The sequence below is a fragment of the Meriones unguiculatus genome, chromosome 4, assembly GCF_030254825.1.
Source record: "Meriones unguiculatus strain TT.TT164.6M chromosome 4, Bangor_MerUng_6.1, whole genome shotgun sequence".
Classification (NCBI taxonomy): domain Eukaryota; kingdom Metazoa; phylum Chordata; class Mammalia; order Rodentia; family Muridae; genus Meriones; species Meriones unguiculatus.
Genome location: NC_083352.1, coordinates 27618618 through 27643730, shown reverse-complemented (window position 1 = coordinate 27643730; position 25113 = coordinate 27618618). Strand labels below are relative to the sequence as shown.

At 43.8% G+C, this 25113-nt stretch overlaps 1 protein-coding gene across 2 annotated transcripts in view; it reads left to right on the top strand.

Annotated features, from left to right (window-relative positions):
• The window catches only part of Lonrf1 (LON peptidase N-terminal domain and ring finger 1), a 29081-nt gene extending 8274 nt beyond the window's left edge, over positions 1-20807 (top strand). Inside the window, exons 2-12 of one of the 2 annotated variants that reach the window (XM_021651066.2) lie at positions 3254-3372; positions 4806-4928; positions 5535-5684; positions 6174-6411; positions 6515-6611; positions 7914-8028; positions 11438-11559; positions 13885-14043; positions 14148-14310; positions 17106-17258; positions 19413-20807. In XM_021651066.2, the coding sequence (XP_021506741.1) occupies positions 3254-3372; positions 4806-4928; positions 5535-5684; positions 6174-6411; positions 6515-6611; positions 7914-8028; positions 11438-11559; positions 13885-14043; positions 14148-14310; positions 17106-17258; positions 19413-19571 (1598 nt within the window). In that variant the 3' untranslated portion in view covers positions 19572-20807. Of the gene's footprint in view, positions 1-3253; positions 3373-4805; positions 4929-5534; positions 5685-6173; positions 6415-6514; positions 6612-7913; positions 8029-11437; positions 11560-13884; positions 14044-14147; positions 14311-17105; positions 17259-19412 lie in introns of both variants that reach the window. The other variant, XM_021651067.2, reaches the window with a different exon arrangement.
• Positions 20808-25113: the final 4306 nt, after the last annotated feature.

Genomic DNA, 25113 nt, shown 5'->3' with positions numbered 1-25113 from the left:
AAAGGACTGAACAGAGCGTGGGAGCCTAACTTAGGACTACTGGCAGGAGAATTAGAAAAGAGAAGAGAGAATTGACAACAGTTAGGATTACTTTGATTTCGGAAATCAGCGGTTTCAGCAATAGTGGACTTGAAGGTACTTTTCAGTGGTGAACAAGCTGATTGGAGGATAGCATATCTGGCTGATGGAAATATGACTGTGACGTTAGGATGCAAATTCAAGACTGAGGTACAGGTCCTGGAGGTAAATGATGGAAGAGGGCTAGATCTGTCCCTGGTCCTGGTGGCAGGAAACAGCTAGATTTGATCACAGAGTTCAGGGCTACCGCATCTTTTTAAATTTTGGGGGAGGTCTCACTATGGGTGACCAGGAAAGCATGGCATTGGTGGCTCCATCGTGGTGGCCAACTAGGGCCGACTTCTCTCTCTGTAACACCCACAGGAAGCGGGCCTGGCTGGAAGCAGGCTGGGTTATAGCTCCCTAGCCCTGTCCCATTGTTCCCATAGTATCTACCACCTGAAACCCACATGCAAAACTTGCCCCAGCCTCCCCAAACAGTGCCAGCAGCTGAAGACCAAGTGCTGACAGGAGCAGGGGGGAGCTTGCACATTCCAGTCCTAGCGAAGTGGGTAGACAGATTTGCATGTGCATCGTGTTCCGAGCATGGTGAGAACTTGCTGTAAACATGTGAAATGAGAAGAAGCCCACTAAGGCGTCCAAGAACAGAGTGAGCTGTGCTTCCATGGTGAACTCCCTCTCGATGGGAGTGGCTGGAAACCAATGAGCTACGATGCAAAATCGCACTTTCTGGGCCAGGCGCTTCCATGCCTTCCCTGCTCCAGCTCGCTTTCCGCTGGTGCTGGCATGCATGCTCTGTTCTCCAGTCAGCACTACTGAGGCTGCGCCTCCTTCATAGGAAGTCTCGTTAGATCCCGAGGTGCCGCAAAGGCAGGTGTACTGTAAGGGAGTTACAAACTTTGTGCTACGAACTCTTCGGTTTTTGGTTGAGTAATCACCATCACTGGGCTTTAAAATAGCTGTACAGTTTTGTTAAAATAAAGTTTTTTTTTTAAGTTATTGCTTTAAGAACTTGGAATTCTTGTCATGTCTTTTTCAAAATACTTTTTATCGGATCTTTGAGAATTTCATGCAACAAGTATAGTTCATATTCAGTCTTTCTCCAAATTCCTCCCAAATCCACCCCTCCCCCTTTGCCTCCTTTTTTGTTTCCTTCCTTCCTTCTTTCCTTCCTTCCTTCCTTCCTTCCTTCCTTCCTTCCTTCCTTCCTTCCCACCCAGCCCAGTTTGTGTGCCATGAATTCATGGATGTGTGGCCTTCTGCTAAAGCATGGTTGACAGCCGTCTTTCCCCCTTCCTCTCCCTCTCTTTCTTCCTCTCCCTCTCCCCTTTCTCCATGTAGCCCTGACTGTCCTGGAACTCAGTGGGTAGACCAGGCTGCCCTAAAACTCAGAGATCCATCTGCCTCTGCTTCCCGCTGGGTTAAAAGGTGTGTGCTACGACCTTCCTTCTGGCAGCAGTCTACTAAATTTTATTTTATATTTTAAATTCACTTTACATCCCTATCACAGGCCCCTCCCTCCCTTCTCTCCTCCTGGTTCCACCCTTTCACTCGCTTCCCCTTCTCAGAAAAGGGGAGTCCCCCTCCCCTGTATCAACCCACCCCTGTACATCAAGTCACATCCTCTTCCACTGAGGCGTGGCAAGGCAGTCCCACTAGGGGGAAGTGATCTAAAAGCAGGCCACAGAGTTTATGTCAGAGCCAGCCCCTCCTCCACCTGCTAGGGGATCCACAATGAAGACCAAACTGCCCATCAGCTACATCAGTGCAGGAAGCCTAGGTCCAGACCATACATAGTCTTTGGTTGGTGCTTCAGGTTAGCTGACTCTGCCGGTCTTGTGGAGTTCTTTTTGTGCCCCCCACTCCCAACCCCCTGCAGCAGTCTAAAGAAAACTGATTCTCCCAGATGCTACTGGCATCTCTCAGCTGCCAGGAGCTCCTCTCACTGCCAGTAGCCAGTGGGACTTCACATCTGCCTCTCCTTTCCGCGCTGAGCTTTGCCCTGCTTGAAGATGCATGGGGCTTCTGTCACCACCACCGTGAGGTCATAGGCGCACCTCCCATGTCTTTTTATTTAGGAAGACGTATTCACTGATATAAAATTGAGGAAACAGTATCATTCCAGTTCTCAAGCATGCCGCAGAAACTTAAAAGTGCTTAATTGAGTTTTTAAAGTGGGAACTGTCCGTAGAAGAAACTTATTTAAAAACTAGAGTAAATTAGGCACTGTTGAGTTTTATTGAATGTATTTTTGGAGGCATCAGGGGTCATTGAACCCTTTTTACAATAAATGCTTTATTTTTATGAACAGTAAGGTTTCGAGGGCTTCCAGGTGGGCTTCAAGGAGGGCTTCCAGGTGGGCTTCAAGGAGGGCTTCCAGGAGGGCTCGGCTGAACCTCATTGATAATTTGTTAAGTTTTGCTTAGACCAAAGCTATTTCTTTACCTGTAATAATTACAGTGATGGAAGAGGAACAGCTAAGTGTCTGAAATTCCTAAAGTCATTAGATAATAGTTTGGTTCTTCAAGCATGTTCTTAGAGGACAGTGAAAGTAATGGTGACCTGATTTCCCAGGACAGGTGAAATTAGATGTTTGTATTTAGCTGGTTCCCTACAAGTCCTGCTGTGGCTGGGAATTAAAGATCTGTCCGCCTACAAACTCACTCTGGTCAGTCCTTTTCTCTTTAGAATCAGGACCACTTACACTCTCAGAAGACTGAATCTTGATTGCTCCTCTGTCCCTGTGAGACCTTTTTTCTGAAGTGTTTTTATATTTATAAACAATGATTTATAGATTAAGTTTCAGCGATGAGTAATATTCTATTTCGTGTTTCAAAACGGGAAATTTTCTAAACATGTAAGACTTGGCTTGAAAATCTTTATAAAGTACTTTTTTCTTGAAAAAAAGTAGTTATTTTTTTTACTAGAATTTTTTTTATCATAAAAGCATTTCTTGTATTCCTAATTATAATTCTTGTCACTAAAATAATCTTATGATAAAATTTATCTTCAAGTTTGACACACAAAGTGTTGCACGAATGCTGTGCTTGGTTTATAAACTTCGATTTGGTGGTTTTTGACTTTGGAGCCGCAAGTCTTCAGCTAGTCTGGCAGTATTTTGCAGATCATTATATCTTTCTAAAATAATCCCATCCTTGTGAAATGCTTATTTCAGAGCCCAGCGACCTGACTCTCAAAATCTACAGAGCAGAATCCTATGCCGGCCTGCAGGAGTTTAAAGCAGCCATAGAGGATCTCAATGCAGTTCTCTTTCAGCTTCCCAACTGGCCTGAGGTAAAATGGCTGTTTGCATTTGTGTGAATTTTAACAGGGCAGCTGTGAGGGACTTCAGCCATAGGCACAGGTCTTAACAGAGGAGATGGTTGGCTTCCAGTGAAGTTGTAGTTTGGAGCTAAGTCGGTTTACTCTCCAAGCTTCAGGGCATGAGCTCAAGCCTCAGAAGGCTTGTGAAAGCCAGGTGTCCTGGTGCAGTTTTGTAATGCAAGTGTGGGGGGGGGGGGGAGGCAGCGCCTGTGGCTTCCAAGGTGCTGAAGAACAGGGCCAGAGGTTGGCCTCTGCTCTGTATGCCCACCTGCCTACCCATGAACACACATATAGAGAAGAGAATCATTTCTAAAAGAAATACATAGCTTCCTGGGCATTTAGGTAAGATAAGTTCTCTCTCTCTACCCCAACATAATATTTTTGTTGATTACTTGGGAATTTCATATACTGCATCCCCAGTCACACTCGCTTCCCAGCTCTCCCACATCTGCTCCTCCCACAACCTTGTGACTTTCCCCAAGGGGAGAAAAACAGAAGAATTGTAAGCAAATTTTATTATATGAAAAATTTTGATTGTAAAGCAGCAGCAGCAAAACCTCAAAAACCCTTGTTTCCTAAGTAAAGAACAAACAACTCATAACACAGAAAAATACTGTACACATTTTTAAATAAAAATTTCAACATATGTCATAAAGATGGATTCAAACTGGGCTCACCAAATGGTGAGAGAGCACTAACAGAGAGAGCACAGTCCTCAAAGCCGGGAGATGCTTTGACGTGGTAGAGTTTGCAATGATGTGGCTGGTCAGTGAATTTACATGGAAGTTGGCCTTGCCTAGGTGGCTTTTGAAAGTGCCGAGGGGTGTAATAAGATGTGGTCCATCTACCGATGCTCCTGATAGGTCTTTTTTGAGCTAGAAGTTGTCTTTTATATGACTTTCCTTTAAGGAAACTGCCCTCTGGTATTTTTACTGAAATGGTGTAATATGAAGTATAGTTTTCATGCTGGAGAGATGGGTTAGTGGTTAAGAGCACTGGATGTTCTTTCTGAGGATCTAGGCTTAATTCCTGACATCCATGCGGCAGCTCACTACCCCCTGTTAGCTCCAGTTCCTGGGGATCCAGACACCCTTTTCTGGCCTCCTTGGGACCCCCCCCATCCATGTACACAATAAGTCTTTAAATCAGTAACTTCTCAACTGAAGCTGCATCTCTGGTTTGAGAGACATTCACTGCTCTGAGCTTCAGTCAGGCCATTTTGCGGCTCTCCAGTTCCCCGTTAGTAGCACTTCCTTGGACTAGCAGATAGGCCTCCTTGTGCTTTGTCCTTCCCAGAGTCGCTCAGTTGCAGAGTCAGCAAGTCTGAGAGCCCTTTGTTTGGTTCCTGGGTGGTTTTGGCAGACAGCTCTGAGCATGCTGTCTTGGTGTGTGCTTTGTTGAAGGTGTACTTCAGGAAGGGGAAGGTCCTCCAGGACGCCGGGTTCCTAGGCGATGCCTTACAGCTCTTCCTCCAGTGCTTAGCGCTCGATGAGGACTTCGCACCTGCGAAGCTCCAAGTAGAAAAGGTACGAGTTTGCCAGCCGCCACTGCCCAAGGAGGGTGACACTGGGGCCTCAAAAACCAGTGAGACGGGAAGTAAGAAAGCATTTTATCTGAGGAACAATTTGACAAGCATGTTCTTACCCTTGATGTGTTGATTCTGTTGTTGTTGGGTTTTGTATTTCTGCTATTATTATTATTATTATTATTATTTGTGACAGAGTCTCTCTGCGCAGCCCCAGCTCCAACCTGAAAATACACTGTGGTGGGCACCTTAACTTCATGACAGAAATAGCTCACTAACAGATTAAATAGTTCTGCTTCTTTTAAAACCTCTTCCCTTTAAAATTCTTATGCTTAAGAAGCTACCCATTCCCTTCGGGACCTTCTCAGGCCGCTTTATGCCTTCCTTTCAAAGGTTTGACACTGCCCCCCCCCACACACACACTTTTTTTTTCTTGAAGTGCTGTATCTTGGTTTGCATAAACATTAAAATACATTGATTCTTTCCTGATCATTAAAAATAATGTGTGCTGCAAACGCCTTCCAGAATTTGAATAGATAAGTTTGGGTTGTTGTTCTTCACTGGATAGTGTATATCTTCTCTTATGATTTTATAATTTTTCTTTCAGATTTTGTGTGACTTATTGTCACCTGAAAATTTAAAGGAAGGCCTAAAGGAGTCTTCCTGGAGTTCATTACCGTGTATCAAAAACAAACCTTTTGGTTTTCCTTCTGTAACAGAAGAGCCCCAGTCTCCTGGTGAGCTTAGCCTAAAGCAGGTAAGGGGTGGAAAGATGGCCATTTGCTCTGTACACCCGCCTCCGTACAGCTTAGATCCCCGTTTTCCCATGACCAAGCATTAAGACCTACTTAAGTGCGTAGTGCCTATGTAGTCATAGTAACAGTGTAGTGTTTGCAGCTTTTGTTTTATACTAAAGTCGGTGTATTGCGTCGGTGCTCATTGACCACCATTTTAGGTCACTTAACTGTCAGCAAACTCACATGTCTTTGAGCATGCACACGGTTATAAATATTTAGCAGCGCTGCTCTGAACCTCACTGTGACGTCAGTCAGCTTGATATCTCAGGCTTTGTAAATGCTGACAAAAATTATTTACCTGCTTGGCTTTAGAATTTAAAAGTTCTGTTAAGTGAGCTTTAAATGCATGCTATAAGGAGTTAAAATCTCGGTTCCATTTTTTGTTTTCTTGACAAGAGGAATAAAGGAAAGTGAGGAAAGAGAGTTATCTTGTTTGTTGTGTCCTGCAGATCGAAGAACAACCCGAGCATGCCCCGGAGCCTGTCAAAGGAAGCTTAAGCCGTGCTCGCTCAGCACAAGCCATCAATGTAGCAGCCATGCCTGTCAGAGACGATGGTTTAAAGCGCGTGTCCTCCGAACCTTCACTGTCCACTCAGGGAAAAGGTGTTCTGCTGAAAAGGAAGTTGTCCCTCTTAGAACAGGATGTGGTTATTAATGAAGACGGGAGGAATAAGCTCAAAAAGCAAGGTGGTAAGGCTTTCATTCTGCTCTTACCCCGAGAAGTATTGATTCAGCATGGCCTTTGAACTTGTTCCCTCAAGAGTAAAACCCTGTCTGTTTATTTGATTAGAGGCTCCCGGTGAAGACTGTGTGTTCTCATTAGCTTATGGTGACATCCCGGAAGAATTAATAGATGTCTCAGACTTTGAGTGCTCCCTCTGTATGAGGTGAGTGCATCACATTTTATAAAGATGACTGTGTTGATGCAAACATAGTGTGAATGTAGGATTCGATGAAGGTGATGTTAGGTAAGGGAAGCTCACGACATGGGGCTGAGGATCAGAAGACAGAATTCCAGCCCCAGGTGTAGCTTTTCACGATTGGTAAAAAACAAACCTCTGCACCTCAGATTCCCGTGTTTAGAAAGCAGGGCCTCAGTGTAGGGAGGATCTGGTTGTTCAGCCAGAACAAGATTGCGGGAAGTTGTAGTGCTCTTGGAAATAGATTTGAGTAAGGATCTGAATTATGTATTTTATGTGTATCTTTCTGTTCTTACCATACTAATCATAAAGCTCTCTACCTCCCGAGTGCTGGCATTAAAGGCGTGCGCCATGACTGTCTGGCTTCCGATCTCTTTCTTTTGTGAAGCAGGGTCTAGCTATGTAGCCTATGTTGGCTTTGAACTCATGATTGTTCTGCCTCATCTTCCTAGGTGCTTGAATTAAAATATTATTCTGCCATGTATTCTGCCATGCAAGGGTAGATCATCCTTTCCCTAAATCAAGTTTTTTTAAGTTAATAGGCAAAGAAATGGGTTTCATCCTGGCACCTTCATACTAGTATCATTAGAGTTTGTTTAGAGTATTCTTTTTAGTGTATTTTATGTTGAAAGGCTTCTATAAAACTATGAAGGACCGTATTTAACTTGATGAGGCTGTCTAAAAACCCAGTGATCGCCAATGACATTATTTGTTCCAACTATCTTTGAATCTGTGTTTACTTTGTTTGCTTTCGCGGCTCGGTTTGGATCAGCCACCACTCATGTGCTTGGTACCCACCTGTGTCCATCTAGTGGGTGTCACGGTAGTCAGCGCAGTGCTAGGCCCCTGGAAGGGCACCTTTGTTGATTAAGATCTTTCAGAAGGCTCAGGAGGGCACAATACAGGTAGCATCACTCTCTTCCTCTTCTCCTTCCCTGCCTAGCTTAGCCTCTTTCCTCCTCTAAGCCAGTGGTTCTTAACCTTCCTAACGCTGCAACCCTTTAATAGAATTCTTCATGTTGCAGTAATCCCCAGCCATACAATTTCTGTTGCTAATTTCGTAATTGTTATTTTGCTACTGTTGTGATTTCACAGTGTAACTATTTGATATGCAGGATATCTAATGTGTAGCCCCCAAGGGGTCGAGACCCACAGGTTGAGAAGCACTGCTCTCAGCAGTGCTTTAGTGCTGTGGTCCGTGATTCCGGAAGCTTTCCGAACGCGGAAGCCCCTGGTGTGAAAGCTGACGTGTACTTTGTGTGATTTCAGGTTGTTTTTTGAGCCGGTAACAACCCCTTGTGGACATTCATTCTGCAAGAGTTGTCTTGAGCGTTGTTTAGACCACGCGCCCTACTGTCCCCTCTGCAAAGAAAGCTTGAAAGAGGTAAATGTGCATCTGTATCTGTTTATTGAGCTAAGTTTGGCGACATGGTTTGGCCTCTGTTCTGCTATGGAAAGAGTGACTTCATTTTCACAGTGAGGTGCATTGTCCCTCTTGACTGATGGCCCACACTGTTTAGGAAAACAGACACTAGAGCTGGGAAGGAACAGGGCTTAAAGACCAAGCCCTTTCTACTTGGATGTTTTGTTTGTTTGTTTGTTTGTTTGGTTGGTTGGTTGGTTTTGTTTTATGGGATAATAGAATAATATAATAGTATAATATGATACGGTAGAACAAAAACGAACATCACAATTGGACAAACAAACCGAAGGAAAAGAGCCCAAGAGAAGGCACAAGTAATAGATCCACTTGTTTGCATATTCTTCAGGAATCCTATTAAAAAACAAACAAACAAACACATAAATAAATACTATACACTGGAAATACTATAAAAGGAATTATAGGGCAAAAAGAAGAACACATAAATAAAAACTGAAAGTAATATAATTATTTTGAAAAATGAAAATCCCTGACACAATAGTGTGAGACAAGGAGCTGCCAAAGATACCATTGAGTTTGTTTTCTATTGTTTGTTTTTTTTAAGAGAAAAAAGAGCACACACACACACACACACACACACACACAGTCAGCTGCCTGCTCAGGAGAAGGTTCAGTTTTATTGATGACACCACTGGGGAAACGACTGCCCCGCATCTCACCAGGCTAGAGGCCTGCTCCAGATCCCCTAGCCCCCAGGGGGACTGTCCTGTAGAACCTTCTGCATGGTGGAATGCTTTCCTAGCCAGTGTGGTGGCACTTGAATTGTCCTAGAGCGGCAGAGGAACTGGTTTTCGTTTTGTTCAGTGAGCTAAGACTTAAGGAGGCACAGCGAGCGATGCCTGCTGCACTGGGCAGAGCGGCTCTAAGAAGCAGTGAGACAAAAGAAAGCAGGCAGCCTCCTCCTCGTCGCAGAGTCAGAGACGAGCAGCCTGTAATGGGAGAGGCAGTGGCAGCACTGTCCCCTGGTCCCCTCTCTATCAGCTTCCACACAAATGGGCTCAAGCCTCATGTTGCAGTGTGGACACTGCAGTGGAAATCCACAGACCATGGCTTCCTGTGGTGATTTACAGTATCGTGTACAGAGAAAAGCATCTTCCACCAGAGAAGGGGACAAAAATGAATAAAACCCGTATAAGAAATCCCTGTACAGAGATACAGTGGCGTGTACTGCTATATTTCATATGTGTCTTACATAGCAAGCTGGCATGTTGAAAGCACATACAAGCACACACATGCACAGACACACACATCCACATAACAGTATTTGCAAAGTCAAGAAGTCTAAGGTAAAGTTATTCTTGAAGGATTTAGCAATTGTGACAACTTTTTGGTATTTTTGGATAAAGTATACCAAACATGCAATTTTTCTCAGAGTTTATATATTCTGTGCTATAATTGCTCTTGTTTTCAAAGTAACAATACATTGCTTTCATTTAGAAATATTTTGTCTTTAAAACTACTAGTAGTTTGAAGGAAATCCTTTAACATACTACTAAAATATATAACCGGCTGTTTAAATATACCTATTTTGTTTCCAACTTTGAGGCTAGCTTATATTGAATAATTTGTAAAATGTAAATATATGTATGTTATAGCATATAATTTGAAAATAATACTGGTATGCTCTACAGTTTTACATATTTCCTGCTTGTATTTTACTGTCCTCGTTTCCCCCATTAAGTATGGTTTAAAGACATGAGCTTTGCAGCAGCTTATAAGAAAATGGGAGTATTTCCTTGCTACAGAGCTTATGAGCTATTCTGACCCTTTGTAGAAATACTGAACCTTTGCAAATTAATGATTGTAGCTATTTGACAATACCCTTAGCTAAGTTCCCAAGAGCTGAATTACTGGATCAATGGCAATGTTTTTATTAGAATCCTAAAAACCACTTGTCAGATTGCCTAGTCCCCTACAACTGCTCTAAAGATTTAGTCTCTCTCCCAGTGACATCAGGCGATATTTTGTCAGCTATAACTATGTGAGCATTCATTCTTCATAAATATTTATTAATTTAACAGAAGACAGGAAGAAGACTGCTCTTACAAGTCTATAATATGTTTAGTCTCCTGCTGTCTACACACATATAGTCTAGTGGAGTAGGACATGAGTCCTCCCCTCCACTGTGAAAGTCCTTCCAGTGTGGCTGCTGAACTTGCTGGAACTACTGGTCCTCACACTTGACCTCAACCCAAGTCATAACCCTGGGGCGGGTCTCGGCAATCTGTATTTTCATAGGCTTCCCTAGCTGACACTGAAAACACCCCTACGGTTTCCATTGTGTTCTTTATTAAAGCTTGATGGAACGGTTATTTTTGTTGGCTCTCAGGATGAAGGATGGCTTCTCTTGGTGACCTTTCTCCCCAGAGCTCTTTCTGACTACTTGTGTCTAATACATGTGTATTTTCTGTCTGTGTGCTCTGAGCATGTCCCTGGTCTTAAGCGACTTTCAGCTTAATTACATCTATATTCATATGGCACAGTGCAAGGATGAATACGTCCCTTTGCTCTGGTAAAAACTAAAATATGCAGTGTAAGGTAAAAGAGTAATCAAGAAAGACATCATGAAATGTGTGGTCAGATCCTGACCTGAGAGAGCTTGCATAGACAGGAGAGAAGTGGACGTTTTATGCGTTACAGCAGTGATGTCTGCCACATGTGGACAGCAGCATTTCAGAGTATCAAGTGTTTAGAGAGGAACACTAGTGTACTGTTGGCACAGAAGTGAGGCATAGAGCGTATAGAAAAAGCAGCATCCTGGTGAAGTCGGAGTGATAGTAACATTGGAAGAAGAACCTAAAAGAAAAAAGTGTTGAGTGGTAGCATATTGCCTGTAATGCCAGTACTTGGGGAGCTGAGGCAGGAGAACCTCAAGTTCCAGGCCAGCCTGAGCTACACAGTAAGACCTTATCTCACAGAAACAGTGAGTGACCTCACTCCAGCAGCAAACCCTACACAGAGACTTTATTTCTGAAAGTGGACAAAACAGGGATTGTTTTGACTTTCTGAAATGAGGCAAGTGCATTATTTTCTTCATCCGTATCTTCATTCTGTTTCTCAGAAATTGGCTCGTGTTGTTGGGGACGGCAGGGGCCAGGCTGGCTGCTGCCAATAAAAGATTTGTGCTTATGGCAGGACAGTTTCTAAACGGGGGGTGGGTTGGGGTCTTGGTTGCAGCTGCGTCTCCAGCCTTTCACACCGGAGCAGAGGCCGGCTCAGCTCCGGGGCTCCCCCTCACTCATGAAATGCAGTCGGAACCGAGTGTGTCAGCCTGTAACAAAGGCTCTGACCTCCCAGTTAAACTGCGTGCCTGCTTTGTACTGTAGCAATGAGAACTAATTCTGTCTTTCAGTATCTAGCGGACAGGAGGTACTGCGTCACACAGCTGCTGGAAGACCTGATAGTGAAGTACCTGCCGGAGGAGCTGTCCGAGAGGAAGAAAATCTACGAGGAAGAGACCGCAGAGCTCTCACAGTAAGCTCTTCTCGTTGACTTAACCCAGGCTAGAAAACAGCAAGAGAACCTTCCCAGAGCGAGCTCCATCCTGCAGCCAACAATCAGGTTTCCCATCCTGAGTTAGACGGGATCCTGAAAGGGCAGTCGGCTGAGTGCCGGTGTTCTGTGGGAAGTCATCGCTGCAGCTCTTTGGACTGAAGCAGTGTGAGAGCTTATGAAGGGGTTTCCTGCTTAGACAGCAGGCTGTGGAATGAGTAAAGGTGAACTCCTCGGTAACGTGGATGGGAACACCCGGTTTCCCACATCCTGAAAGAGGAGGAGCATCAGCCTACGTTAGCAGGGATAGAGCACCAATTCTCAACCTCCCTAGTACTGTAATCCTTTAATACAGCCCCTCATGTTGTGGTGACCCCCAACCATAAAATTATTTTGCTGCTACTTTCATAGCTGTAATTTTCCTGCTGTTATTAATTGTAATGTGAATATCTGTGTTTTCCAATAGACTTAGGTGACCCTTGTGAAATGATTGTTCTATCCCCAAAGTAGGCCCATAGGTTAAGAGCCATTGGGCTAGACACTTGGAATGGGGTGGACTGAAATATGAAGGAATGCCTTAGGGGTCAAATCTTCAGTAAAGAAACCAGTGGGGGAACATTCAGGTTAATAGGGCAAAACAAAACAAATAAAAAACACCAAGAGGTGACTTTGGGGTGTTAGCAGATGCTCCCACTGCTATGGATTAGTCACAGCTGGGTAGGTTTGCCTGGCTCTGCCTGCCCTGTACATCTTTCTTGTTCTTTTCTCCCGCTTTCCTTGAATATTTTTTGGCTGTTTGATCAATCACTTGGATCTCTCTGAATTTCTTCCATGGGTTTTTACTTTCTCAACTGTTTTCCTTCTGTCAACTAAACACATTGAAGAACTCTGTATTATGTAGCAATAGCTTGCTTCTATTTTCAAAACACAAGTAGGACGTCGGATTTCCCACATTTAGAGCGGGCGTTGTGCTCGCAGACTTGCGCTTTTCCATGTGTGCCCATGGAGAGTCTTTGCAGGCTAGTGGCCTTCAGGACAGAGTTCCTCAGCTCGTCTTCACAGCCTCCGTGAGCAATTCATCCTCCCAGGAGACTGTTCTAGTGTGTAGTTTTGTGGTAGAAATACTGAGGCGAAGCCTTTGCCTCTTTTGGTACTCAACGAGAAGGCTAGAGTGGAGGACTGCAGTGACACTGCCCACCTGGAGCTCAGCGGGGAAGCCAGCCCGCCCTTGGGAGAATGAAAGGCGCAGAGGCGTCTGGTGGGTGGAGAGCTGAGAGTGGTGGGGTGAGGCCACAGGCATCTGTGCTCACTAGCTGAGGTATTTTTTAACCACGCTCTTTTGTCACGCATCCCATGCCCTTAGGTCCTTAGTGGTCACGGAGCAGGAGCAAAGGCATAACCCTGGAGCGTGCTCTCCACAGGGACCATGCCCCAGCCTGGGGCTGTTCCCCCAGCATCCTCCGCTCCACAGTGACGGTCACTTTAAGTCAGTGCGGCCCTGGGCCCTTAGTGGGCAGTGTGGCATGCCATCTTCAGCCACCCCACGCTTTACTCCATCCTTTACTTTCTTTTCTTTTCACTGCCAACTTACAGCTACTCCCCACAGTGCTGTTGTGAATATTCATCTGTAGGGTTGTTTCTAAAGGGAAAATTCTTGGTCCCAAGGACATGAACATTTTCTACCAAAGAACCCGTGGAGTTTCTGCTGTGGAGCCAAGCTTTTCTCAGCCTCCACCAAGAAAGCCAGGCTTTCTTATCCTCGCTACCTGAGCATTGTCTGGGCTCCTCTTACTGTTTGTAATCTGGCAGAAGAAAGGTGTCTGTCATTTTAATTACCTGGCGAAAACATTATTTGGTTGAATTATCTTCTTAGATAATTTTAAAATATCATACTTAAGAATTTTTGTCCATTTTGGGAGCCCACTTTTTTCTTAAATGTTTTTTTGGATAAAAGCTATAACTCTGCCTTCATTGTAAGTATTTTAAGCCAATTCCCAATATAAAATGTTAGTTATGAAAATTTTCCTTTCGATTCTTAAAAGTAGTTAGCTCTACATGGTACCTACTGTTAGAATTCAGGCTTATAAACAAGAGAATCATCATCAGAGTTTTAGTCTCACAGATGCAGCAGTGTGAATTTGATGAAGAGAGCCGCTTCCTGTTCTAGCCAGGAATTGAGAGTATGTACTTAAAATAGATCTTTGTTGTTGTTATTTTTTACATCGATTTTTTTTTTTTGCGGTGATAATCCTAATATAATTTTGCTGTCTGACTTGATCTATAATGATGAAACTTCTCCTCCTTCAGCCTGACCAAGAATGTCCCAATATTCGTTTGCACTATGGCCTACCCCACTGTGCCTTGTCCTCTCCACGTGTTTGAGCCCAGATACAGGCTCATGATTCGAAGAAGTATCCAGACTGGAACCAAGCAGTTCGGGATGTGTGTCAGCGACACACAAAACAGGTAGGCTCCTCGTGAACCTTGACACCCGTGCTTACCCTGGAACTTGCTTTGCGTCCGAAGGAGGCCTTGCGTGCTTACGCTTAAACAGCACTGTTTTCTTAAAGCTTTGCAGATTATGGCTGTATGTTACAAATTCGAAACGTGCATTTCTTACCTGATGGAAGGTCAGTTGTGGACACAGTTGGAGGAAAGCGGTTTAGAGTTTTAAGAAGGGGAATGAAAGATGGATACTGTACTGCAGACATTGAGTATCTGGAAGATGTTAAGGTATGGAAAATAATCTTTTCTGGTGCATTCCGGGCTACTGTATCCCAGGGTTTGGGACTGACATATAGGTGGAGTTTCCTAGGCACCAGAGCCAGTTCATCGCTGTTTATGGGGATTCGCTCCACTTGCCTTTTCTTTATCTTGCTGCTGAATCGTTTGCCCACTAAAGAGAACCCGATGAGAATCCACAGCCTCTTCATGTTCCAGGCCCCCAGGCAGCCTGGTGCCTCGGCCCTGCTTATGCTTGTATATACTGTATTCACTCACGGTAATCACCTAATAGTAGCAACTGACTGAATTGAGCTTCCAGCTGATCGAATTTTAAGTTTGTGAATTTCTGCCTTATTTTATGTGATTCATTAATGATTAAAACTTACAATTCATAGATGAAATTTTAATGTGAAAGTAAACACAAAATTCTTTAAGGGTGGCTGTGTGTATTGGGATTTTTCCTGTGGCAGAGACAATCTTAATTATAAAATAAATCCAACTGGGTGATGTTTTAAAATGGTAGAATGACCCAGGTAAGACACTGCCAGTGTATATGTACAGCCGATAGCTTTCCTAAGGGGGGGGGGTTATGGTGACTGACGTCATAGACAAAGTCGATGTAACCTCCCGATGTCTTCAGAACCTAATTTACAAACTAGAATTAAAGGACCAGAAAGTGGTTGTTGTTTCAAGTATCAAATTGAAAGCAAATTTTACAGGAAAGGCGAGGTGAAACATAGGTCTTACATTACCACTGTTCACTGATCTACTTTGGCCCTTGATTTCAGTCAGAATTTCTTGATTGTTGGGCCTGTGCATGCTTCGAAGAACTCGTGGCGTTTTCACGACTCCGAGACTGCTAACAGCTGAAGGGAGAGTGACTGAGACTCTGTGATGTGTAGCAGAAGTGATTAAAGGCTGCTCTTGACTCTGCATCCTGTGCATGCTCCTCATACCATGCTGCCTCTCTGTTGATAAGCTTCACTGGCCGGATGCAGTATGATCTCTCTTACAAAGAAAGATGTCATGTGACAGGAAGTACAGGCAGGCAGAGCTGTGAGTTTGAGGTCAGCCTGGTCTAGATAGCTTGGACTACACAGAGAGACCCTGTGGCAAACAAACAGAAAGATGCCATGGGGGCTATTTTGCTCTATCAATTAGGGCAGAATATTGTATGAACTGAACATTTTAGTTGGTTGATAGTCTTTGTCTTATTACGATTGGCTAGTGGAATTGTTTGCTAAAGACAGTGTTCTTTGTAAGACTCAGAAGCCTATTTTAATTTAGGTAAATTTGTGTAATGATACATCACATTTGGTAGCAAAGTGCCTTGAGTGTGCAGCTGAACATATATGGTTAAAAGCATGTGTCCAATACCATAACGTATTGGAGGTGTGTCTAAACTGGTGTCATGCTTAGGACACAGGGTTCTCGTCTCTGGTCATAACAATGTCTTGGCTTCTTCTTTTCCCCTTTCATATATTCTGGCATTTTGCTTTTGTCTTTGTCTCTTCTGGTCTGGAAGGTCTCAATTTTATTATTTACCTTTTTTTTTTTCTTTCTTGTGGTTGTAAATCTATTTTCTGTGATGTCTAATGAAATTTGGAGCTCTATTTAATTGTGGTAGCAACGTTACCTTAAAAAAAAAAAGGGGTTGCTTTAGAAGAGTCCATTTGCTTCTTGGCTGGTTTGGTTTTCTCTCAGATATGCAGTGTTTTACTCTTTTGCCTATTTTTAAGCACAGCCCACAAATATACCATGTTACGTAAACTACAATTGATTTTAGTGCTTAGTTTCAATTTTCATTTTAGTTTTTATCAAAAGTGAAGTGTGTGACCTTTTGTGTCTTGTGTCTTTTATGTTTCAAAAATCTTCCTGAGTCCCTTTGTTGTTTTGTGTTAGTCACCCTGGAAGCATGAAAGACTGAGTCAGCCTGCTTGCTTGCTTAGTGCGGGGAAGGAGGCACACGTGCCATGGTGCTCATGTGGAAGTTAGAGGACAGCTCTCTCTGTCTGCGTGTGGTTCCCCAGCCAGGCTGTCAGTTTCTGCAGCAGACCCCTCTACCCTGTCAGCTACCTGGCAGGCACATAGCCCATGGGACAGGAACTCGGTAAAGTCTGTTAGAATGGATGAGTTCCTTGATCGTCCACCTGTGCTCTCTTAGTCTTCTCCTGGCTGGAAGATGGCTTTTATTTTACATCTGCCATTTGGTGGGCTAAAGGGTGCATGGAGGAGTTAATGGAGGGAGCCATGGCCTTGGCCATTATGGCAGAAGTTGAAAATTGTGTGCATTATTCTCTGCCTTTGGATGTGCCAATTCTGGCAACTTTTTTTTTTTTCTGCTTTTTGTTTTTCCGTGTGTTCTGACCCAGTTCTCTGGTAAAGAGTGTGTTCGTAGCTGCCTTCCTGTTACTGCATCCTGCCATGCAGTTTGTACCTGGAGTGACCCATTTTTCTTTTTATGTAGCAACTGCCCTGTTTCAAATTCATGCTGACCTTTGAACCTGAACTCATTGTCCACCTTACCTCTTCCTTTCCAGAGTGTCAGTCAGGTTGCTCCCTGCTCTTAGTGGAGATCAGGCCTTGCTCTTTACAGTGAGTCCCATGAGCCCTCTGTGGGGTAGAAACGGAACCTGTTATCGCATGAGAATGACACCGATACTCTAGCACTGACTCGAATGTTCCCTTGTCATTCCAGTGTGTGTGTGTGTGTGTGTGTGTGTGTGTGTGTGTGTGTGTGTGTTCTGTGGGGTTGATGCTAAGAGCTAGGAAATCACGGAGATCTTACCAACCTCTCTTTCCAGATTGAGAATGGAGATGAAATACAGAGTCTGCGAGAACTTCATGACTTGGTGTACTCGCAAGCCTGCAGCTGGTTTCAGAATTTAAGAGACAGATTTCGAAGCCAAATCCTTCAACACTTTGGCTCAATGCCTGAGAGGGAGGAAAACCTCCAGGTAGGGTGGCTTTGCTGTTGCTACTGACAGTCTGTAAACCTAATGAATAACCTTCCACATTTCCTTCATTTATTCTCTTTGACCCCATCTTTAGAATTATGATTACATTCTCAGAGCACGGGTACCTACTTCATGTGGCCTAGGCAAGGATGCCTGTAGGAAAGAGTGCTACAGAGGGAGGAAGGGCTTGTCCGAGGATGTCCAGAGGGATGAGAGATTTAAAATGGGATGCTAACCTCCATTGAACTTTGAGGCCCCCATTCCATCCCAGCCCAAAAGTTGTTGCTCTGACAGTTGAGAGATGTGCGATTTTTCCATCTTTAAAAAAAAAAAAAATCTTCTCACCTCTCTTTTTATCTTTCATGTCTGTTCACCATTTCAGTTTGTGTTTAACACTTCTGTTACCATAAAATTATCGTCCTTGGGGGTCTTGCTCAAGAACTGGGGGTCTACCTTAAATCTGAACCTAATTAATAATGTGATTTAGATTCTTCTTCTGCGTGGAACTTAAGTAGCAGGTGCAAAAACCGTCAGGTCGGTTCCTTACCCTGGAGAATCTGACCACAGGCTCATGGAAGAACCAGTGTTAGATGGAACATTTTGAACTGGATAAAGTATTATGGTTGAAAGATGATTGATTTCATAGTAAAATAGCTGTAAATGTATGGAGGTGGAGCAATGACAGGCCCTGGCATGACCCACTATCCCTCATTCCATCCTTCAAAGGTTGGTCTGAGTCTGTCCGGTCCCAGTGAGGCTCTTATTTCAGCCTCAGGACCATTACCAAATTGAGGATAGGACCCATGCTGTGTCCACGTTGTCCACTGTGGCATATTTACCCTGGCCACCTGAATGTGGTTACATGTTATAGGAGTATGCTTTCATAAGACAAAGCAGAAGAGCACACTGAAAGTCTCCAGAAAGTAACTTTTCCTAAAAGTCTGGTAGTGCCCCCATTGTCCTCACTTCTCAAGTGCTGCCATGGGTTTCTGTCAGTGCCACCTCAGGAGTCAGGGAAACAAAGCAGCCACCGTGTGTGATCCGGGAGGGAGGGTTGTAGGAGGGACCGTGATACAACAGCTGGAAACTGGAGGAGGGAAAGTGACGCCCAACTGCTGCCGAGGTCACAGAGTCCCACTGCAGCCTGTCTGGAGCAGCAGAGGGACCACACCTCCCTCGGACCTGTGGGGAGAGTGCTACAGTTCTTAGGACCCAAGGGAGAGCCCATGTCCCCATTAGTCAGCAGCCGTGGAGCAGGCTGTGTTCTAGAAGCCTCCGGAAAGCCGCGCACTTTGCGGGAGTTCCCAGAGAATAGTGACCCCTCTCCCAGTTGCTGCATCTGCTAGCAATGCCGTTGGAGTGGTCGAGGCTAACCTGGGGACGCAGAGAGGAAGGGATTCTGGGAGAGTTGTCTTGGGGCTGTAGAAGGAAGCGGACGAGCTGTAGAACTGAGAATGCAGGCAGTGCCGTGGCTCCTGTCACTCCGAAAGCTTATGTTTCCTGGTGCTCGTAAACACCAGTGCAGTGAGCCGTCAGGGAGGCTTTCCAAGCCTGCCATGCACATCTGTCATGGTGTCAGTGCTGCCCTTCAGCCCCTGCGAGAGCAGGAGCTTCCTTGCCAGGAAGTTTTTCCTTTTCATTTTTCCTTGCCCTTGCCAGGTAATTTTTCAAACTAAATGAAAAGCCTTTTCTTTTTTTTTTTTTTTTTTTTTTTTTTTTTAGGATTCCAATTTTTAAATAAGAATTTCAAGTATCAGTTAACTTTCTGTAGTGCTTTACATATCCAGGTCTGGCCCCGTGAGGTATTTGGCACTGTCTGGAGACATTTTGACTGTGGCAGCTGGACAGGTACAATTGGTGTCCAGGGTAAGGAAGGCACAGCACTGTGGCACACAGCAGAGGGTCCCCAAGCCCCAGATGTCAGCCACCAGAGGCCGATAGCCAGGGCTGTGCGGAGCCAGGGCCGGGTTAGAATTCTGACCCTGTGAGCTGAGAGATTACACCACAGTTCCCTGCTTCCGTTCCTCCCCGGCTGTGGCGTGATAACCGCCCGCCCGATATGACTGAGAGGCTTAAGACTTAGGTAAGGTGGGCTTGTTTCCATCTTGTAGTTTTACTGTTAAATTAACAGTGTGAACTGTTGGTTGGTTTCAGGCGACCCCCAACGGTCCCGCTTGGTGTTGGTGGCTGCTGGCAGTCCTTCCTGTGGACCCTCGCTATCAGCTCTCCGTACTGTCGATGAAGTCTCTAGAGGAACGGCTGACGAAGATACAGCATATTCTGACTTACTTTTCTAGAGACCAGTCTAAGTAACGAACTGCTCGGATCTTACTCTAAAGTCACCGTGATCCGGCTGCGTTGACGGCCGGGTTGTCTGCTGCCTTTGCACACCCAGTGCTGGTTTAAGAAATTAAGGAAACTTTTTTTTTTTTCTTCAACCTCCTGAATCTCGAGGATCTGCAAATGAATACCTTCAACTAGGTCCTAGACCACTAAGAACTTGCACAGAAAACACGCACTGAGTGTGTGTTAAACCTCTACATTGTGATAAACTTGCACTATGTACCATACTCTAAATGATCTAAGTACTCCGTGTATGTGTGTGTGTGTGCGTGCTTATGTGTGTGCTTGTGTGTGTGTGTGTGTGTCTGTACGTGCTATATGCATGTATGTGTATGAATGTGTGTGTGTGTGTGTGAGTGTGTGCTTTTCTCTGGCTTTAAATTTTAAAAGACAAAAAAAAAAAAAAAAGCCATAGAGAGAGAACTTACTGAGGGTCCTCTATTGCCTAAGTTTACAACAGTTGTCATAGGAGTTTCCGCAGATTGAATTTGCCTCAGATTAATTTGTCCCGATGCTTCTATTTGCACAAGTATGTAAACTACGGTATAGAGTATCATTTTTTTTTTTGTTGGAAATCCTGCTCTTGCTGAACTGTCTTGGCCATTGACTATGACCCAGTTTCTTATTTATGTAAATACTTGCATCCCAGTGGCCGGCAGGCAGGGATACAGGACCCAGAGCCAGCCTCCAGGAACAACTGCAGACCTGACACGGTACTGTGCATCCATTCATAAAACACTTAAAACTGTGAAAATATGGTTTACATTAAAATGTACATAAAGCTAGATGGAGAATTCGATTTAGCCAGTTAGCTTGTATATTTTAGGGGGCTTTTCACATTAACTGCCCGTCTATGTCACTTAGAGTTTGACATGATAACTTGTATTTAAGGACTTCCGTAGTATATAAATCCTGTTGAGGAGCTGGAGGAGGAGGAGGAGAAGCTTAATGTAGGACTAAGCTTGTAAGGTTTGTTTTGTTTTACTCTGGTCTTGGTGCAAATGTTAGTTATGCCTTATTCAGATCACAGTTAGAGCACCATGCTGTGACATGGTTATATCCATGCTGCCCTAGCCCTTTTATAATTATTTGTTGCAGATTTGTGACTGTCTCTATTAACTTTCTTTTATGTAAGTACTTTGTACAAGTTTCTTAAAATTTTTGCTTTTGCTTATTTAATTTTGAATAAAAGCTGAATTCATAATACTTTGCTTCCCCCTTTGAATCGTCAAGCAATGCCGGAAAGATGTCAACACAGGGAGCAAACCATGTCGTATAGAACACGTGTGTTTGGTTTCCTCCGGTGTGACATGAGGTTTGGAAGTTGTAGATTTGGGCAGTGGTAAGGGGTGGGGAAGTGTTTGTTTGAAGCAGGGTCTCTGTACAGAGCTCTGGCTGTCCTGGAGCCCACTATGTAGACCATGCCTTGAACTCACAGAGATCCAACTACCTCTCTCTCCCAAGGGCTGGGATTAAAGTGCCACCACACCCAGCAAGCTGTAGGCTTAAAATACTTTATAAACAAATGAGGTGGTGTCTTGAGGCGTCAAGTCCAACGACTATACTCTAAACATTAGAGTCTGCAGCGTTGTTTTTTAACCTTTAAAAACTCATATCCCTTTTGGATTAAGGTACTCTTCTTTTTAAATACCCTAAAAATACCTTTGTTGTCACCAATGAATTTAACATATGATAGGTGTCTTAAAGATAAATGTGAATACATTATTCCCTGTCAAGACTCCTCTTTGTGCTACATACTTGATCATTTCTATCCCCGGTTCTTTAGCTAAGATTTCCCAGATAGTGTTTTGGTTTTGTTTGCAGGTGAGACTCCACTGTGTAGCACAGGTTGGCTTCAGACCTGCTGATCTTCTGCTCCTGTCTCCAACTGCTGTGATGATAGGCGCATGTCTCCATGCCCAAAAGTCACACCTTCAGGGTTGGCCGAAACTGTTTGGAAAACTCAGAAGTCCCCACTCAGTCCCCTCATTCACCAGTAGAGACGGTCAGTCCACAGCTCCTGATGATACAGGTCTACGCTGCAGCTCCTTTGGAGGCTGGAGCAGGAAGATTTTGAGTTGAGGCCAATGTGGGCTACATAGTAAGTAAGTTCAAGGCCAGTCTGGGCCACTTAGCCTCTGTTTGACAATCAGCATGTACAGGACTCTGGCTTTGTTCCAGTAACGAGTGGATAGTCAATTACCCAGTGCCAGTGGTACCTTACCAATACTACTTTTATCATTACTAGTACTTTATCAGTAGGTTTTGAAGTGTAAACTAACTTTCTTGTGATTAAAAAGTTGGCTAAGTGCCTATCAAAATGAGGGATCTGTTTAAATGATTTATCTATGTGGTTCTCAAAATACCACATGGTGGAAGTAATCCTCTGGTGTGAATCCACATATGTAATGTGTGCGTGAGTACTATATATGCAGATGGGCTTTGGATGGGTTCTAAACAGGTACACATATATATACACACACCAATGGAAATATGTGGGCCTTGTTGTTTATTATTCTCATTTTATGGCAGATGCTCCTGTGGTAGTTTTCTTAGCTATTTTAAGTCTGAGGTTTTTGTTCTTATTGTAATTTCAAATGTCTTATCAATTTAGACGCTTATATTATCGTGTAAGCATAATAATACTGCATCATTAGTGCAGTATTTTTGCTAAAGTGTCTAGTTTGCTAGTTTATACACGTGTCTGCATGTCTAATTCTTCTAGGTCTGATTCAGACACTAGGTAGGAGGACTCTGAACCCTACAGCACCTTCCTTGTAGCTTGGCTCATGATTTTGAGGAAGTAGTTAAGATACAGCCACAAACCCTGCTGAAGGCTCTCCACCTCCTCCAGCAGTTCAGACAGGTTTAAGGGGTCAAAGACTGACCACTACCCACAGCTGAAATAAGTACTTAAACACTGAGCATGGTGACAGTCATCTGTAATCTCATTACTTGAGATATCAAGTTCACAGACAACCCGGGCCACAGAGTGAGACTCTGTTTTGGATGAGAAGCTAAAAGTTTCGTCAAGGGAAGGAGATTAGCTCGAGTGAGCAAATGGCTGCTTTCTCCCAAATTTCAAATAATGAGGAAAAGGAAGGAAATGAAGACTGCATTGTGAAATCAGAACCTCAAGATTGGCAAATGCTTTTGAGGATATTTGAGATGTAAGGGAAAGCTGGCATGTTAGAGCAGAGGAAGTCATGGCTTTGCAGAAGTAGAGAATTGTAGGCTAAGGGCAAAAAGCTCTAGGGAATCCCAAGAATTGGAGAGGATCTTGGGAAACTCCCATAGGGAGGCTGGCTGTGATTTTCAACTTGGCCCCAACCCAGCTATGCTGTAGACAGAAACAGCAGTTGTTCTTAGGCCTTGGATGTGAGAATTGGGCCAGAGAGGATTCCCCAAACCTTACATAGCAATTAATCTATAGGATCAAAAATCTTCACTCACAGACAAGCTGCTATGGACAGTATGTTTCTGAATGCTCTGTGGTCACAGAGCTAGGCTGCTTTCACTGGACCAAGCAACCTTAAATGGTTTATTTAAGAAGAATAGACAAAGAAGAATAGACAAGCAAATCGTAGAGGTCTGAAGATAATGAAGAAGACAGCAGTGTGCTGATACTGAGATGTTGCTGTCCTCCCAAAGATGGGAGAACTGAGACTGTTTCTCAGTCTCTGCCACCATTAGGAACTTCAATAACATTCAACCAATGAATCAGTCATCAAAGTCAAGTCTGTAGTTGAGCAAAATAGAAGACCAAGTACAGCTAATGAATCAGGTGGAGCATCAAGCTAAAGCCCTTCCCATGACATGATGTAGAGTCCACGAGAATAGGAATGTGAGGGATAACACACATGAATAATTGATAGAATAGAAGACTTTTTTTTTTAACATCTGACCAGCTAAGAAAATTTCTTACTAGTAGAAAGAAAGAAGTAAGGACTTTTCTAAGAGTCATGTTGAGACTCTGAGGAACCAGATTTATCCATGTAGAGAAAACCTAAAGACTACATACACAGGTAGGCCGAAGTAAAACAATAGCGATAACTCGGCCATCTAGGATTGACCAATGGTGAACGACAGACACGCATTTAAGGACATGGGTTTTCAGTCAGTGTTGAGATGTCGGTATCTAAAAATTGTTAGGATTGGCATGGCGGCTCAGCTAGTAAAGACGGCAGCCATCCAGTTTGCTGACCAGAGCTTAATCCCCATGTGGTAGGAGAAAACTGATTCCCACAAACTATCCTCTCACTGCCATACATATGCCGTGGCACTCTCAGGCCCACACACATATATTTTAAATATATATATATTATATATATATTATAAATAAGTTCAATTTTAAAAATATGTATTATTTTTAAAGATACTTAGGCTGCCGAGTAATAAACAAGGTGTCTTGTAGGCCTGACTCTTGATTGCATTTGTCTTTATAGACAGTTTTTTTTGGGGGGGTATAGGTTTCTACTATTTAATGTTTCAAAAGAATATATGCTTAGTTTCAAAATGTGGTAGGTATGCTGGATAGTTTTATGTCAAGTTGACACAAGCTAGGGTCATCTGTGAGGAGGGAACCTCAAGAAGATGCCTCCGTAAGATGGTTGTAGGCCTGAAGGGCATTTTCTTAGTTAAACATTGATGAAGGATGTAGCCCATTGTGGGTGGTGCCATCCTAGGCTGGTGCACCTGAATTTTACAGGAAAGCAAGCTGAGCAAGCCATGGGGAGCAAGCCAGTAAAGCTGCTTCCTGCCTCTCCATGGCCTCTGCATCAGCTCCTGCCTCCAGGCTCCTGCCCTGTCTGAGCTCCTGTCCTGACTTCCCTCGATGGTGAACAGTGATGCAAAGGTGTAAGCCAAGTAAACTCTTTCCTCCCCAACTTGCTTCCTGGTCATGATGTTTCATCCCAGCAACAGTAACCCTGACTAAGACAGTAGGCATCACAATTAGCCCTCAGAAAAGTCCTGTAAGGAAGGTGTTCCTGGCTGGCGAGAAACCTCGAAGGCTGAGTACAGTGACTTAAGTGCCTGAGGATTATGGGGTTGTCATGGGACCAGGTCAGCTCTGAATCCAGATAGACTCATTCAGACCAAAGAGCGAAGGCTCCAAACGCGATTGATGGCACAGGCCTTACGTGAGAAGGGTGCGTTTTACAATTATGGAATTAGGATGATTGTGAACACTAGAGGAAAAGATGCTCAAATCAGTTTCATCCCTGTATTTTCGGGACTAGGGTAAATTGAAAATCTTTGTAAACGGTGATAGTTGGTAAATGTATCACGATCATTAAAATGTTCCTACGCTAGAGCAGATAGAATTTGGGAGGGGTTGGGTAATTTGGGTAATTTAAGAATAAAGCCACATTCATGATAGGTGGAATATTTTCTCTGGCTCTAAAACAGCAAGGACAATTAACACTTAATTTAAACAAAGAGAAACTTAAGTTCTCTTTAACTTATTAAATAGTTAAATCATTAAAATAGCTAAAGAGACAAATGTATATGA